At 42.7% G+C, this 15,605-nt stretch overlaps 1 protein-coding gene and 1 long non-coding RNA gene across 3 annotated transcripts in view; one reads left to right on the forward strand and one right to left on the reverse strand.

The window, feature by feature from the left end:
- Positions 1–15,605, forward strand: part of LOC136296493 (uncharacterized) — a 105,680-nt gene that overhangs the window by 45,952 nt on the left and 44,123 nt on the right. The window lies entirely within an intron of this gene.
- The window catches only part of FGD5 (FYVE, RhoGEF and PH domain containing 5), a 78,130-nt gene that overhangs the window by 44,197 nt on the left and 18,328 nt on the right, over positions 1–15,605 (reverse strand). For both annotated transcript variants that reach the window (XM_066195738.1, XM_066195737.1), the window contains exons 3-5: positions 5,064–5,193; positions 2,286–2,344; positions 2,144–2,174 (exon numbers count right to left, since the gene is read on the reverse strand). In XM_066195738.1, the coding sequence (XP_066051835.1) occupies positions 2,144–2,174; positions 2,286–2,344; positions 5,064–5,193 (220 nt within the window). The remainder of the gene's footprint in view (positions 1–2,143; positions 2,175–2,285; positions 2,345–5,063; positions 5,194–15,605) is intronic.

The following is a 15,605-nucleotide window of genomic DNA, read 5'->3' on the forward strand; positions in this document are numbered from 1 at the left end:
TGCCCCTCAAGAGGATGTTGAAGAGCTCAGTGAGGTCTGAGTTCAGTCATTCAGCCTGCACTGAATGAACCAAGTGTCCTCAGCTACTCCTCATAAGGCTTACCCCCTGAATACGTCCCCATTCTCGTGGCCTCCTTTGGACACTCTCTAATAGCTTAATGGTGGTGCCCGAAACTGCCCCCAGGACACACAGCGAGACCATACCGGTGCAGAGCGCAGAGCAGGACAATCCCCTGATGGTCCTGCTGTGCCTAATGCCCCCTAGGACACAGCCCCCTCCTGACTGCCAGGGCACAGCTAACACAGACCCAGCTGACCATCGAGCAGGACATCCAGGCCCCTTTCCACAGCACTGCTCTCCAGCTTCTTATTCTCCAGTCCAAATATGCAGCCAGGGTTGCCCTGTCCCAGGCAGAGAATCTGGCACTTGTCCTTGTTAAACTTCATATGGTCGATGATGGTCCATCTCTCTAATTTGTCCAGGTTTCTCTGCAAAGTCTATCTGCCCTTGAGGGAATCCACAGCTCCTCCCAATTCAGTGACATTGTCACACTTAGTATCCTTTGGGTTCTGACCTCATTACTTTTGTCCCCATCAGAGTTCCTGTTCCACTGCTGGTGTTTGGGGTGGACAAAGGACAGCCTGGGGCTACTTCCTGTCTTCTCAGGAAATGTCTTTCCAAGCAGCAGGGGGTATGCTTTGTGTGGTGGCTATTATTCCTTACTACCTTTCAACTAACAGCCAAGAAAGATACTGACAGCAAGGCCACCTAAGCTGTGTACCATTCTCCAGGGAAGCAGAGGCAGATCTGTTAAAGGGACACAGAGTTATTCCAGGACAAAGCCACCGGTCTGCTTATGCCATGCAGGAATTCTCTACCAGGCATTAAAAGCTGCTTTTTCTGGGTGTTCTCTCATGTGTTTCTGACCCCAGAATCTGTATTTTCCCCATGGTGACTAACTGTGTGTCCTGGGTAACCCCAAATGTTTTGGTATTCCATACCTATCTGAGACCAAAATTGTTGCTGTCTCATCAAGACCCCATGGCACAGCCAGAAACAGAGGGTGCCTGGCTTTTTCAAGTTAAGGTGGCCCAAACAGAGCTCTCTTGCCTCTTGGCTCTTGCTCTTTCCCCTTTTGTTCTCGCAGAACAAGATAGCTGAGGCAGCACAGGTAGAAGTTACGCTTCGGTTTGCTTTTGTTTCTCTCTGACCTTAGGAGAGAGCTGCTTCTGGGTGGCAACAGTAACCCTCTGAGAACCTGCATTTTAAAATCAAAAACTTTCAGAGTGAATTTTGCAACATCTGCCTGCAGCGCAAGGCCAGCACTGGCTGGGGTTGGGCCGCTGTTCTTTGTGTGCTTGAGCGTCCATTGTCTCCCTAGCCCTCATTTGAACAGGGACCCAAGAGAGCAGCACAGCACCAGTGGCTTGGAGGCTGCAGTGCTGATGCTGGTTGGATGCCGCCAGCCTAAGGAACAGACAGGGAGGCTGGTACTGCAGACTCACAGAGTTCTTCAGTTCCCAAATTCCAGACGCCAGAGGGTCCGGCCACCTTTGTCAATGGAGCTGCTGCCACTGGAGACATGAGAGGGGGGAGGGCTGCTGCCATCTTTGTCTCTCCACACGCAGTTGTCTGCGGATGGCACCATCTTAAGAGAGGGTTTACTCTGCTCTTTGAAATTTATTTTTGTTTTTGAAGTATCTGCCTCTTAAATTGTCTTAAACCAAAACACTGGGACATAGTGTGGATACCCAGAGCACACTGGCATTTACCAATCTGCATTATTGGAAAACAAGAAGCTTAAATGGAAGCAGAGCGAGTCCATTGAAACCAAATCCCCATGCTTCATAGCTCTTATTTTCATCTGTCCCACTCGACGGAAGAGTCTTCACCCCTGTTTATCACCATCTCCTTCTCTGCACTAGGCTTATTCTGCATTTTACACCAGTCTCAGCCCCAACAAGCCCCAACTGTTGGCCAACGCTTTTCCCTCTAGATGACAAATCATAAATCTGAATGGTTGGTTCACAGTAAGCCATTCCTCCTCAAATTCACTTAAATCCCTTTGGTGCTTTTATGTCTTTTAAATAGTAGCTAAATAAAAGGGTATCTAGGTTCCAGTGATTAAAATTATTTACTTACCACACGTAACAACTGGAGCATTTCCACATATCTGGGGAGAGAGACAAACTTTTATTAACTGCCATCGAATGAATACTGAAGGGTGGACTGCATAGCTTCAGTTTCAGAAGAACAACAAGGTAGGCTGTAAAAACAAACTCACACTTTTTCTGAAGACATTAGCTCCTGGGCAATGAGGTGAGCTCTGGACTGGCCTTCCTTCTGTCAACAGAAGTCAGAAGCAATTAAGAAATTTCTCATTCTACAAAGTAAAGCAGTGTTACAGAGCACTTTGAACTGATATATTTCTACAGTAAAAATAGTGACCAGACCTTAATTCTTTGTTGTTCTGTGTCTGGCATCCTAGACTTTCCACGACAGGCCATTTCCCCAGTTGAAATACTAGTAATATAGTACAATATAATATCTGCTAATACAGATAACAATTTTGAAAAAAGTCTTGTTACTGAAGGAGGAGTGAAATTTTCTGTGGATATTTACAGGTCCAAAATTTGTCAAAGAAGCAGAAAGTGCTGAACTTTGAACAGGCTAGCTTCACAGCTGTTGAGGATATGACACTTGGAAAAGGGAGTTCTTTATCAAAATGATCACATGCCAAACTGCTCTGACTGCTGTCAGTGAGACCTGTGGAAGCAAATAGGGCAAAGTTTAGACACTTTTTTTAGTAAGCACTTTATTGCGTACTAAACAAAGTGTCTAAACTAAATGGTCATAAATCGTTTTCAATAAATATCTCCAGGATTAGTTCAGTACTTCACCAGATAACATTATTTGAAATGTCAGAGGCATCTACTTAACTGGTAGGCATCTTGGAAGACACAGATAACTCTGAAAGAAGCCAACTGTATGGCTCTGAGGTGCAAGTGGCTAATAGTATTTTCTCCTACTTCATGACTCATCCTTATGGTAAGAGATGGCCAAAGCATAGTAATATGTACTGAAAAGAATGTACTGGGAAAAGTTTGACTTTTTCAGCAGTGATGAAGTAGGGAGGAGTGGTCTAGAAGTTGCAAAGAAACGCAGCCCTCAGTGACCTAAAGTGGACTCAGGGGAAATGAGTGCAGTATCAAGTCTTTGTGACATTGCTTGCCAGACCAAGCATGCTGGTGAGAAGACTCAGCGAAGCAGGAAGCCTAGGGTCTCTACATGGCTGCCATGGCCTCCATCTGCCAAGCAAAGGCTTGGAGTGAGGCCTGGAGGACAGCTTCTGAAGAGTGAACTGGGATAGAGCTGTACCACATGACTGGCTGCAGGGAGGAAAGATTTCTAAAACACTTGCAGCTTTGCAGTCTTATAAAAATCACTTGGACATTGTTCCAGAAAGTGAATAGTTGAGGAACCTATACCCACTCTAGCCCCTCTCCCCAGAAATCTGTCTACAGACACTGTTGTGTATCTCAGAGTTCGTTTCCTGGTTAAACAAACAGCAACTAAATAACACAAGACAGATAATGCATAGAGACACTCTCAGACTTGCTTTAGACAGGCCATGTGACACTGAGGTCTCTGAATTTTGGCTAAGATCATATTAATCATAAAGACTGATGGCAGTTTGGAGTCAGTCACTCCCCTCTGAGCACAGTGCCAGCTTTCAGTTGTGCTGACCCAGCTGTTTGCATGACCTTGATCAGAAACAGACTGGTCTCCTTAAAAAAACTGAACCAAAATGATCCAGCATTAAAAAATTGTGAGGCTGGAGGAAAAGCTGCCTCCATGGGGCTAGAATGGAGTTGTTTGACCTAAGAGCAGCACAAGTAGATCATAGAACAATTTTCTAAACCAGAAGCATTAGTATCGTGCAAGTCACTTCCCTGGAGTACTCTTTTGGCATACCCTCTGCATTTCAAAGCAGGGGAACTAGTGAAAACGTGGAAGCAGAAGATCCATCACTGTGTGCGCCACTAACTTGCCACACTAACATGGACAAATTGCATCTCCTCATGCATTTTAATATGCGTGTGTTGTACTTCAGAGATGGCTCAGTGTAGGTGTAGTGTAGCTAATGATGGTACCCAGACAAGAGTGCTACTGTCACAATGAGAGCTCATAGCAGATTTATAAGCTTCAGTCTCTGAATGACTTCATAATGCCCCTTTTGTAATTATTATGCAGTATGTAGCAGTTCACAGTAGTGTCAATGGTAAGTAGCCTGAGGCACTACAAGAACAATTCGGTTTTTCAGGTTAGCTCTGTGAATCAATGAGAGACAAGAAAAAGCATCTGTCTTCCAGATCCCATCATTGAAGAGCTAGATCGCAGCTGTCCTGAAGGATCTGTGTAATTATATGAATTAAGAGCAGTCCCTTGAAAGGCATCTGAATTAGGTGCTTCCTCAAGGCACACAAATCTGTAACTCCCAACTCCATCGCATTTGAGTTTTGTGTGTGTGCACGAGTGCGTATTTTGATATGTTAAAGGTTTGCAAAACAGAATGATTACGAGAGTCTAGAAACCAAGCCCACCCAGTGGAAATATGTAAGGAGCAGCAAAGACATTCTTACGTACTCCTGCTGTTGAGTCAGTAGCTGCCCTGCTTGTTTTGAGACCTTTGAGACTGTTTACTGTTCTCTGTGTGCAGTGCAGGTCTCCTCCATCTGTCTTTTTTGACTCAACGTAATTTTAAATTCTCAAGATTGCAACTAAATGCTTTGGAGTGTGACATTTTTCCTGACATTCAAGTCAAGCCTTTCTTGGTGTTTATGTTGCCTCCACTGTCCATCTTCAGACTACATTCTTTGCCTTTGCCATGTGCTGTAGAGGTAAATTATTCCTAGTGCAGTGAGGGAGTATAGGATTGATGGCTCTGCCATTTCTAAATGCTACAGACAAAAAGCAGAGAGAGCTGAGAATCCAGGTTCTTCTGCAAATTGCTTTTCCTTCTCCACGTTTCATGCACTAACCATTTTTAGGGTTTTTTTACCTTGGTGGTGAGACTGGGATCACCAAGGCTGCTCTCATCATCTTCTGAACTCTTTTGTTCCTCATCTGATGTGACAACTTCCACTGGTGTCACAGAGACTGGGCACACCTTGTAGGGCTCAGTGTAGGCACTGCAGAAAAACAGAACAGACTAGCTCAATTATTCCCACACTCAATGGTGCTCAGACATATAGAATCCCCGCAGAACTTCAGGGCTTGGAAAACAAGATTTATCAAGCAGGGGGTTTTTTGGCTGCTAGGTTCAAAGGTTAGGTCATTTAGGCAAGCAGAAGACACTGAAAGGACCAATGGGAAGTTAACTGAACTTCTTTAAGCTTCCCCAAAAGATCAATGTTCTGGCTCATTTTGGAGTAAAAACTTCATGCTTAGTTGCAACCCGAACTTCTTTGTTTCTCCCTAGTCAACTCCTCAAAATAGATACAGTGAAATCACACTAACACTTTAAAATGGAAATTAGATATTGTGACAATGGGTTTTCTGGGAAAACATCAAAAGGATGAGAAAAAAGTATAATGGTAATACCAATGTCATCAATTAAAGTACAAGATACTCAGGTTCCAGAATCCTTGGGTTGTTTCAAGGGAATATGAATTCAGGTCCAGAAACCCAGAGAAAGTTGTGCAGTAAGAATACTGGACCTGGTGTGCAACACAGACCCATGCAATACAGGCCCATGGCTTCACAGCATTTTATATTTTTTTTTATTTTTTTATTTTCAATTAAAATTACCAGTGAAGTCAAAATCTCCACAAAGCATGACTAAAGCTGATCTGTACATGCCCAGCTCAAAATTCCAGTTGCTGGATCTTGTTAAACCTGGTGGCAGTCTTCCAGGTTTTGTTACTGTGTACTCACAAGCTGTATTAAAGTTGTCCCTTCATTTTGACTTTTATATGAAATAGATGAAGATTTTGGTGCCTTACTACGTTATGCCACCTATGATTTAATAATTCTAAAATCTCTGAATTTCATCCAATTATCCATTAGCATTATTCAATTTACCAACCATTTTAGCATCAGCTTTTGCTGCCATCCAGTTTTGATGCTGCTCTTGGTACTGCAACACGTAACTCATTATTCCAGCAATGGCAAAAGATGTATACCAAACTGTATATATCAGCTGTAACACTCATCTATTCCTACCTGACTTTACCGAGTTTTCACATTCAAGGATCAGATTTGGGGTTTTGACCACAGTGTCATTCTGGGAGTTTATATACAGCTTATACACCACAGTGTCCCCCAGCCTTTTACATTTCCAGGGCAAGATTTCAGTGTTCAGCCAACAGGGTGAGTCTTCTGTCTTGAGAAACAAAATCTGACATCTCCATGTTTTCCAGCAGACATGTTGGTCAGCCAGGTCAGTCTGTAATGTGGGCCTGGATAACTCGGTTTATATTATTTCTTCTTATACTTCTTATTTCCTCTGAAATATTAACTTCTTTTCACAGCTCTGCTTCATCTCTTTATTTTTCTTTAATACTCCACTTGGAGATCTCAGATGTGAACAAACCCAAGGCTTCAAAGCCAATACTAGAGTAACAGAAGGCTGGGCAAAGATGGGCTAATGTAAGTGAGAGGACAATGATGAGACTCCCAAGGTCACTGACAAGATTCTTATTTCCTTTCAGAAAGGAAACTCCCTACATATCTGCATTTACTTCTAAGCTGCAAAAAGGGCTATGTGTCTCCCATGCAAGTGTGACTGTCAGCCTTTCTGCTATGCCTCCCTCTTTTTCCCCATGTGTGGAGTGCAGGAGTTCTCAGAGGCCGCTGAGTGCATTCGTCATGGCTGAGCAAAGGTCCAAGCAGTAACGCTGTTCCTCACCATTGTCTACTCTGGCTTACTAGTAGCAGCTGCAGTTTCTCAGTGTGGGTGGCATCACCACACTCTTGAAAACCTTTCCAGCTTCCACAACAAAGGGACCTCAGCATAAGAACCAGGAGAATACAGGAACAGCTCAGGAAGCTTATTAATAATTTAGCCATTCTCAGTCCTTACTCACACAGTCCTTCTGCAGTTTGTAACTGTCTGTCCCAGAAGACATGAAATTTTGGTATTATTTTTCTCTCTCCCTCTCTCTGATAAACGATTGTATAGCGTTAATATGAGAACACATTATAATTTGGGAAGAATGCCTCAGTATATTAATCTTGTAATCATTATTTATGGCATTACTAAAGGTTTGTACAATAGCAGAACTTGCAATATTGCGAAACTATTGCATGGGCTTTGTTTGCAGGAGACCTGCATCCTAGTGGCACCAACTTGAGTTTAAAGAGAAGTCTCAAAATGTTATGGGTATCATTTGGACACGGGATAGGCACATGTATATTTGTGCCACCATTTCCATTGTCCTCTCATTTGATCACTTCAGTAGCACTCAGGTCTTTACTTCTGAGATTGTTCTGCATTGTCACAGAAGCTCCTGGGCAGTGCACATTTCCTGATACCCCAGACACACTTAGTTCAATGAACTCACATGTATGTCATCATCCATCTTTTATGTCTATGCTCCAGTGATCTCCTAGTACTCCTAGCTTCTGGAGGCTTGAATTGTGCCCAGGAATGACTAAGTGATACTTTTCTTTAGTTCATTAAAAACACTGCTAACTGAGATTACTGGAAGCAATGAACTTTAATGCAATGGAAGATGCAAATAAAAGCGTGGGTGTGAAGAATAAGGGAAGAACAGTCCGAGAGTTAGCAGTATCTCAGTAGACACAGTAATCCCCAATTAATTATCTTCCTTGTAGCAATGATTTGGCTGGATGAGAACAGATTGCTGGCACATTATCTGCTGCTCCTTCAGCAATTGTCTATTCATTCTAACTCATTCCCAGAGTGAGCCATCACAACAAAGGGAGCAGTGGGCCTTCTGGGACAGTCTGACATTTAATTGACTGAATAAATGCAGGAGGATGTGGTGCAGCAAAAGTCTTTTTAGTTAGCACCAGTTACATTTTAATTAGCAGAGCTGCTGATAGGTACAGAGTAGGGAGAAGCTGTATGGATCCACCCTACTAGTTATTTGTGTACTTTTGCCTCTGCACATGTATCACTCCATCCAAAAAGGTGGTCTGGATTCTACAGACTCTGGTTATCCTGCCCCTGTAGTATGCTTACATTTGACCTCTAGTGACCTCAGTGCCTGAGGGGAAGGTGAAGCCATCACAGAGAGGGAAGCCAAACTAATCATTGTATTAGCACTTTGTAAATAAAGTCCAGACACGAGTCTCTACTGCCTGTGAACCCTGCAGAACACAGGCTGGGAAGTTTGAACACAGATGGTGCATGCGTGAGACAACAGTGTTGAGATACACAACAGGTGTGAGAGCTCACAGAAAATGATTCACAAGTTGACAAATACTGTATTTTATCTTGCTTGAATGTGCAATTCTACAAGAGATACATACCCTTCTTTTAATTTCACATCTGTCCTTCAAATGACTTTGCAAATTCTAACCCATTCCTTAGCAATGATTACACCAATTTTTTAAGATTTTCAGAAGTTATTCAGTCAGCATTAGTGAGATATAAGGATTTAAGTGGGTGATATAACAGTTGCAAAAGCACCCAGCCAAGGTTTTTATAGTAAAGGTCTCTGAAGACCATGTATTCTTGCTTGCAAAACAATACAAATCCACTTGGCTCTATGTTCATCTCTTAGGCACACTCCCAAGTGATGTCTGGTTTCCTTTTTAAGAGTCACCAACTGCATGAAAAAAACAGACCAACAAAGAAAACAAAACAAAACAATCTGAGTTAGTGAAAATCTAAACTTGAGGCCTGTGACTTCCACTGGGGTGATATAAGTCCTCTGTACCAGTAATGATCAGATGGCTTGCAGTTTGCTTTCAGTGACTTAAGTCATGCATCCTAAAGAAAGGCTCATAAATCTCACTTGCCTTCTGCTTCATGGTCTATGCCCCAGCAGCAATCATGAGGGGAGAAGGGGAGTCCTCTTTCCTGCAGGCTACCACTCAGCTATGCTTCCTGATACCTGTGGAGTATTCATCCTTTCCACCAAGTGGCTCCTTGTACATCTGAAGTGCAGCTAGTTAGGCTGTTGAAACATGCTGGCAAAGTCCCTCCAAATGCCAGTGCAGTAGATCCACCCTAGTGCCTAAAAGGTATCATCATGTGTGTTGGGACAGAGTTAGAGCATATTTCTACCTTGCTACCGATTCTGCAGCTGGCAGTGGAAGTGTGCCAGAAATTTGTCGGTCAGTCAAGAGCAATACAGCATGCCCTTGAAGCAGTAAGAATTTGTGCAAGGTTCAGATGTCATGCAGTTTTAGAGGCACAGTGATCATAGAATCATAGAACATATTATAGGGTGGTTTGGATTGGAAGGAACCTTAAAGATCATCTCGTTCCATCCCCTGGTCACGGGCAGGGACATCTTCCACTACATTAGGTTGCCCAGGGCCTCATCCAACCTGGCCCCGAGCACTTCCAAGGATGGGACATTCACAGATTTCCGGGCAACCCACCATGCTCTAGGAAAAGAATTTCTCCCTAATGTCTAATCTAAATCACCTCTTCTTTTAGTTTAAAACCATTAACCATTCTTCTTGGCCTATCACTATCTGCCCATGTAAAAAGACACCCTCACTCTTTTTTAAAAGCCCCCTTTAAGTATTGGAAGGCCACAATGAGATCGCCTCAAAACCTTCTCTTCTCCAGGCCGAACAACTCCAGCTCTCTGTCTCCATGGCAGAGGTGCTCCAGCCCTCTGAGCACCTTTTTTCTCTCCTCTGGACCCACTTTAACAGGTCTTTCGTCCTTCTTAGGCTGAAAACTCCAGACCTGTATGCCGTACTCCTGCTGGAGTCTCAGGAGGACAGAGTAGAGGGGGAGATTTCCTCCATGTTAATCATATGGGAGGGAGCAGGTCAGCACGAGATTCCCACGACTGTACACATCTTAGATCAAAACAAGTGTGATGTGACCAGTGAGGACATCATAGCTCTCATCACAGATTACCCCATCACAGCTCCTGAGCACCTCCATCATTCTTGTCTGTCTGTCCTGGCACCGGGGACTTCTATAATTGGATTTCCTTTTTACAAAATGCAACTTCTGGAGAAGAAGACTGGGTGGCTTATCATTAATCATCAGCACCAGTTAACCTGAATTAGTTTCCCTGGACTAAACTGGTTTCTTTTGGAAGTAAGTTTCAATGTATTTGAGTCTAAAGAACAGTATGAACCAAACAAGTTTATGCACTGAACAAGTGCAGCACTTAAGGAACATCTGCTGTGCTCCTATCTGAAATGAACTAATAATTTGTCTCCATAAGATATATACTGCATAAAGGAAGATCGCAACTAATAAAACTCAAGGCATCAGCAAACGATAGCTTGTTTAATGAGTTCCCAAAACTGTCCAGGGTGTGATGTTTCAACCGTTGTGACATCATTCGGTTAACAGGTAGCTGTTCAGCATTCAGACACCCAGGCTACCTGGATTACCTCCTTGCTGCCTCCCTGTGGTCTTTCACTCTATCTCCCCAGTCAGTATGAGGACAGAAAAAGAATAGATATTTTCTTTGCATATGTTGCAAACTGCAAATTGGATGATGCAAATTAGTTACTACTTCAATATACTTGAAGGCCAAAGAGCCCCTGATATATTTTCTGAAAATTTCTTATTATTTCAAAAGTGCCTGCAAGTAAAGATCATAGCAGTATTTGGCCAAAAATTTTGCCACAAGATAAAGAAAGCAGTAGAAGAGGCTAAAAATCACATCCTTGGCCCCATTCCTACAGTGGAACCAGTATATTAAAGGTCAGTAATTATCAACACAGGGCTTACCATATTCAATGTTTACACATAGTGGCAACAGGAGGAAAGCGAACTGCCTGGGTTTCTGAGGAAAGCACTGACTTCTGCTCTGCCTGTTGCGGGGTAACAGAATGTCTTTTTGTCTAGGATGTTTCCTCCATTCATTAGCGAAACCATGTTTCTGGACTGCTAAAAGACAATCCTTTCAAATATTTGCTAAAGAGAAATAGTGGTGTTGAGTTCATTTAGACATAGATCCACCGGAGCTCTGAAATGAATGACATTTATGACCATAAATGTTTTTCTGTGTGTGTTGGTGATTGCATTGGCAATTATTTGACCTGAGTCAGCAAAGCAAGCTTTTAAGAACTACCTCAGAAGGTACAAACAGTTATTCTTTCTCTGTGGACTACGTCCTCTACAAGAGTATATTCCCTGAAGCCAGCCGAGTGGTGATGAGCTTGACACATCAACTCAGATCGTATCTGCTAAATTTACAAATGACTACTAAATTGCTGCCATAACCTTCCCATCCACAGACCCCACCCTGTGCCCATTTTAACTCCTCTGTCACAGGAATCTTAGCTCATAACTAATTATAATGTACTGGATGCAAGACCAGAATCTCACCTCAATACAGCTGGGTTATGCAAAACCCACATATATAAAATTCACACTATCAAGTGGGAAGGAAAAATAATCAACACATGAAAAGACCCCAACCCTCCATTGTTGGGCCAAGAGGATTGAAACCAGCCTTTTTCTGCATGCAGTATCCCTATCCCTATCTCAAGTCCCAAGCCCAGTAGTTACTAGTTCAAACTCTCAGACAGTGACATTCTTACAGCAAAAAATTAAAATCATATGAACTGAATGCAGTGATAGTAATCTGGGATATGCAATAGGGTGCTGAAGTACCCTGTTTTATTAAAACTGATTATTTGTTTCCTTGTATCCATTTGTAAATGATTGTTTTAATTTATTCTGCAAAAGGAAGGCTCATTACTAAAGGAAATCAAAGTCCAAATGCATTTAAAGCCAATAAAAGGAAATGCCTATTAGTGCAGCATGTGTTTAGCTAGTCAGTTCCCCATGGCAGATCATCAAGGCAAATATTGTATCTGAAGTCTGAAAAGGGCAAGAAAGACATGATGTCTGCTAGTAACACACACAGCCTGTCAAGGCAAGGTAACACAGGGATAATCACATTTCACACTCTGAGGCATAAGCTGTTTGCCTGCCAAGGCCAGAAAGGGACTCTTGAATTCCACAAGCATTTCAATTTGACTTTTGCTCTTTCTTGCATTGTTGCTGTGCGGAATACAGGAGAGGGGAAGAGGAATTTTGGTCAGGTGCGTAAGGCTTTTGCTGTTTTCCAGACAACTTTAGGGACAAAAGTCTCCCAGCTACACATGCTGCTCCCGGAGATGAGAACCCCAGGGCTGGCGCAGGTCTACTTTTGGAAGGGAATGCAGAAAGTGAGAAGCACAAAGGTGTTTGGGCACCATCTTAGGGAATGTCCTCCGTCCCAGCCTGGGGCACTATCAGTAGATAAGGGATGGGAGAAAGCCTGAGAGTAAGGTTTCACTAGCCATGTCCCAGATGTGCTAGGATGGATGGCTTTGAGGCTTTTGCTTTGAGGCACCTGTGTAGCCTACCTACACTTCAGGCTCAGTGGGTACCCTTGGGTGCACTGCTGTCTGTGCGCACCATTACTCTCCCCAGCTCTGTGGCTTTACAACACTAGGTGAAACAAAGCAGCGGTAAAAGGACATGCCTGAAAACAAAACACAGCGTCCTTGTGCCTCTGACAAGTGGCATACCCCCTTCCTGCTCTCCCAGGCATGCGGGAGAGGCAGTGAGCTGTGGTGGCCTCAGCTCGTGCTCAGCTTGGCCCTCCGGCCCTTGTGCTGCATTTCCTGTAAACAGGGAACAGTTCCTCCCCAGAGATGACCTGGCAATGAACTAGCAAGGGCTGACGCTCAGCTGCACCACACCCAGCACTCCGCTGTGCCAGAAGGTACAATGGGGCAGCCGATAATACATAATATATTACTAAAGGCAGTCTTTAGAGACTCCTTTGAAAATATTATTTACATCATATGTCAGCCGCCACAGAGCTTTTACTTTCAATAAATCATTAGCTTCTCAGGCACCCCAGAGCTTTTATATCCAACAGCCCCAGCAGAGGTTTTCCTTAAGATTCTTTTTATGCTTCTCTTTTCCTTCTTTCCCTTGCTAAATCACAGCGCTGTTGATCTCCATCACTATATCATTCCCCATCTGTGGTAACCTTTTGCTATGTTGAATCTTTGCAATGCAAAGGAGATGGGCATAATGAAGACCTGAGTGCTTGGCAGTGACAGAAGCACTGTGCTGTGAAGTTCTTCTTCCTTCCCAGACAACGCACACCATACATCTACATTATGTTGAAACTCCATTCTGCATTTCTGTGAAGGGACAGAAGATAACAAGGAACACATCCACTAATTATCAGGATGGGTATCAAATGATTTGCTGAGTAACCCCTAGTTACACCAGAAATGGCCTCTGACTGTGAAACCTCCCAACACTTTTGCCCTATTCTCCTCCATAAAATTACTTATCTCCGTGACAGTCTCACTTTGGGTACAACGATATAAAACTGGGGAGGATTCACCCTGGCTTCAGCAGAGTCACTTTATATTTATACTTGTGATGTTTGAGCAGCATAAGACCCTCTGATTTCACTCTGAACCCTCTGTAAGACTTATTTCTCTCTATAAATCAGTGACAGAATAAACCAACCACCTAAAACTTCATTAATAAAGAGAAAGAAAAGCTATAAGTAGCAACTTTCAGCTGGTCACCTGATGGTCATCTCAGAATATGAGAAGTACACCTCTCCCGGGAGACCACTGTCTGGGAAGCAAAGCTGAAACCGCTCCTCTACTACAAATTCTTTGTTTTGGTCTTTTGCACGTTTCTTAACTTTATGCTTTGGCAGTCAGTTGTGTAAGGTGGGTAAGTCCAGAGCAATGTCATGTTTAGAGTACAGGTTGGACTGAAGGCTTTGGACACTGTGGATCCCTACCAGGATCTAAACCAGAACTGCTTTGTCCATCTCCCTTGAGGCACGGTTTTACTTTTCTTCTTCCTCTTTACTGCAAACTTAAAGGGCTTTCACTTTATCCTTAATATAGAGGGATGTGTACCCCAGGATCATGCCCATTCTTAAGGCACAGAGTAATGCTTTCATTCTTATGGCCAAGCTGAGATACAGAAATCTATCTGGAACTACTTAACAATCATGCTTGCTAGTATTGCTGTTTTCTGTTGGTGGTGACGGTTCTTGAGTTATAGTTCTTGCTTTCAGGCAGCCAAGCTGGGGATTTCTGCAAAGGCACACACTGGAGAAGAACACCAATAATGAAAGATCTGAGCAGTACTACTTGCCCAAAGAATTAGAATTCATAAAACACATTGCAGATAGACACTTCAGAAAAAGGTGTGTATTAATCATCGTGTGGGACTTTCGCAAATGGAATCAAGCAGAACCAAGGCATGTTTGTTGCACGCAGGGCTCCCCTGGAGATGTTCCATGTTGGTGGACGGTTCTGCTATCTTACAAGCATAATATACAAGTTTAAAATTTTATACAGGTAAAAATTTGATCCAGATATGTTTCATAGCTGCACAAGGAGCTTATTGACTACCATGAGAACTAGAATATCTTTACAAGTCCTCTTCCTTAGCGTGTCTAGGTTCGTACACTACAGCAGTTGCTCTGTACTTTTGCACAGATAGTTCTGAAACTCAGAGTACAGCCAGAATGACACTGTTGATTCTGGAATCTAGTCTGGATGACACGTGATTAGGTGTCAGTTAGGTAAATGTGATCATCATAGCAGCAAATGCATGTAACTCATTATAATCCTCTCAGAATATCCAGTTTAACATAATTTTAAGTGATAATAGTAGTGAAAACTCAAAGGAGGATGCCAGCTTGGAAAATGTATCAGTGAAACACAAAACTGAACTTGAATCAATCATCATTTGCTGCAGACAGACTTTTTAGTGATCTGTTTTTTAATAGAAATCTGAATTCTTGGCACCTTATTCCAAAAGCCTGATGGAAGTGGTGGAAGACAGAGGTGTTGGTTTCTGTGGTAGAGAACCTTGCCTTTTTTAAAAGCTGTTTAGGGTTGTATTGGGAAAACACTTAAAATAAGTATTCCTAGAGCCTTTTAGATTACAGAGAAAATGATACTTCCAATGCAGGTAATGACAGTTTTCAGGGTTTGGGTGTTTTGGGTTTTTTTTCAAAGAAAGCATATATTTTTTCTAAAATCAGGAAAAGTAGCAGTAACACAACACCAATACTTCACAAACTCTGAATCTGCTATGATAGACAAAATACTAATTTCTTGCAAATAGTACCTTGCTTAGAAATGAAGTTACAAACACCTTGTACAATAATGAGTCCTAATACAAGAATTGTCTCGAAGCATTGTAATAGTATTACTGAATTCAATTTCATTCATGCATAAGTAGAGTAACAGTTGGTTATGCACATAGTGGAAGAACGGCAGAATATGGAATTTCAAAAGTGGTATTAGAAATGGTAGGACACCCTTGGTTTGTAATTGCCATTTCCAAAATGGAACTGACACTCGTAATGTATGACTTTAAGAGATCCCCTTCAATGCAGTAACAACATCAGTCTGTCAGATCCAGCAGTAGAAGAGTGCC

Source organism: Chamaea fasciata, unplaced genomic scaffold (assembly GCF_029207755.1).
Source record: "Chamaea fasciata isolate MVZ Bird 193981 ecotype frontalis unplaced genomic scaffold, bChaFas1.0.hap1 SCAF_13, whole genome shotgun sequence".
In the NCBI taxonomy this organism is placed as follows: Eukaryota; Metazoa; Chordata; class Aves; order Passeriformes; family Sylviidae; genus Chamaea; species Chamaea fasciata.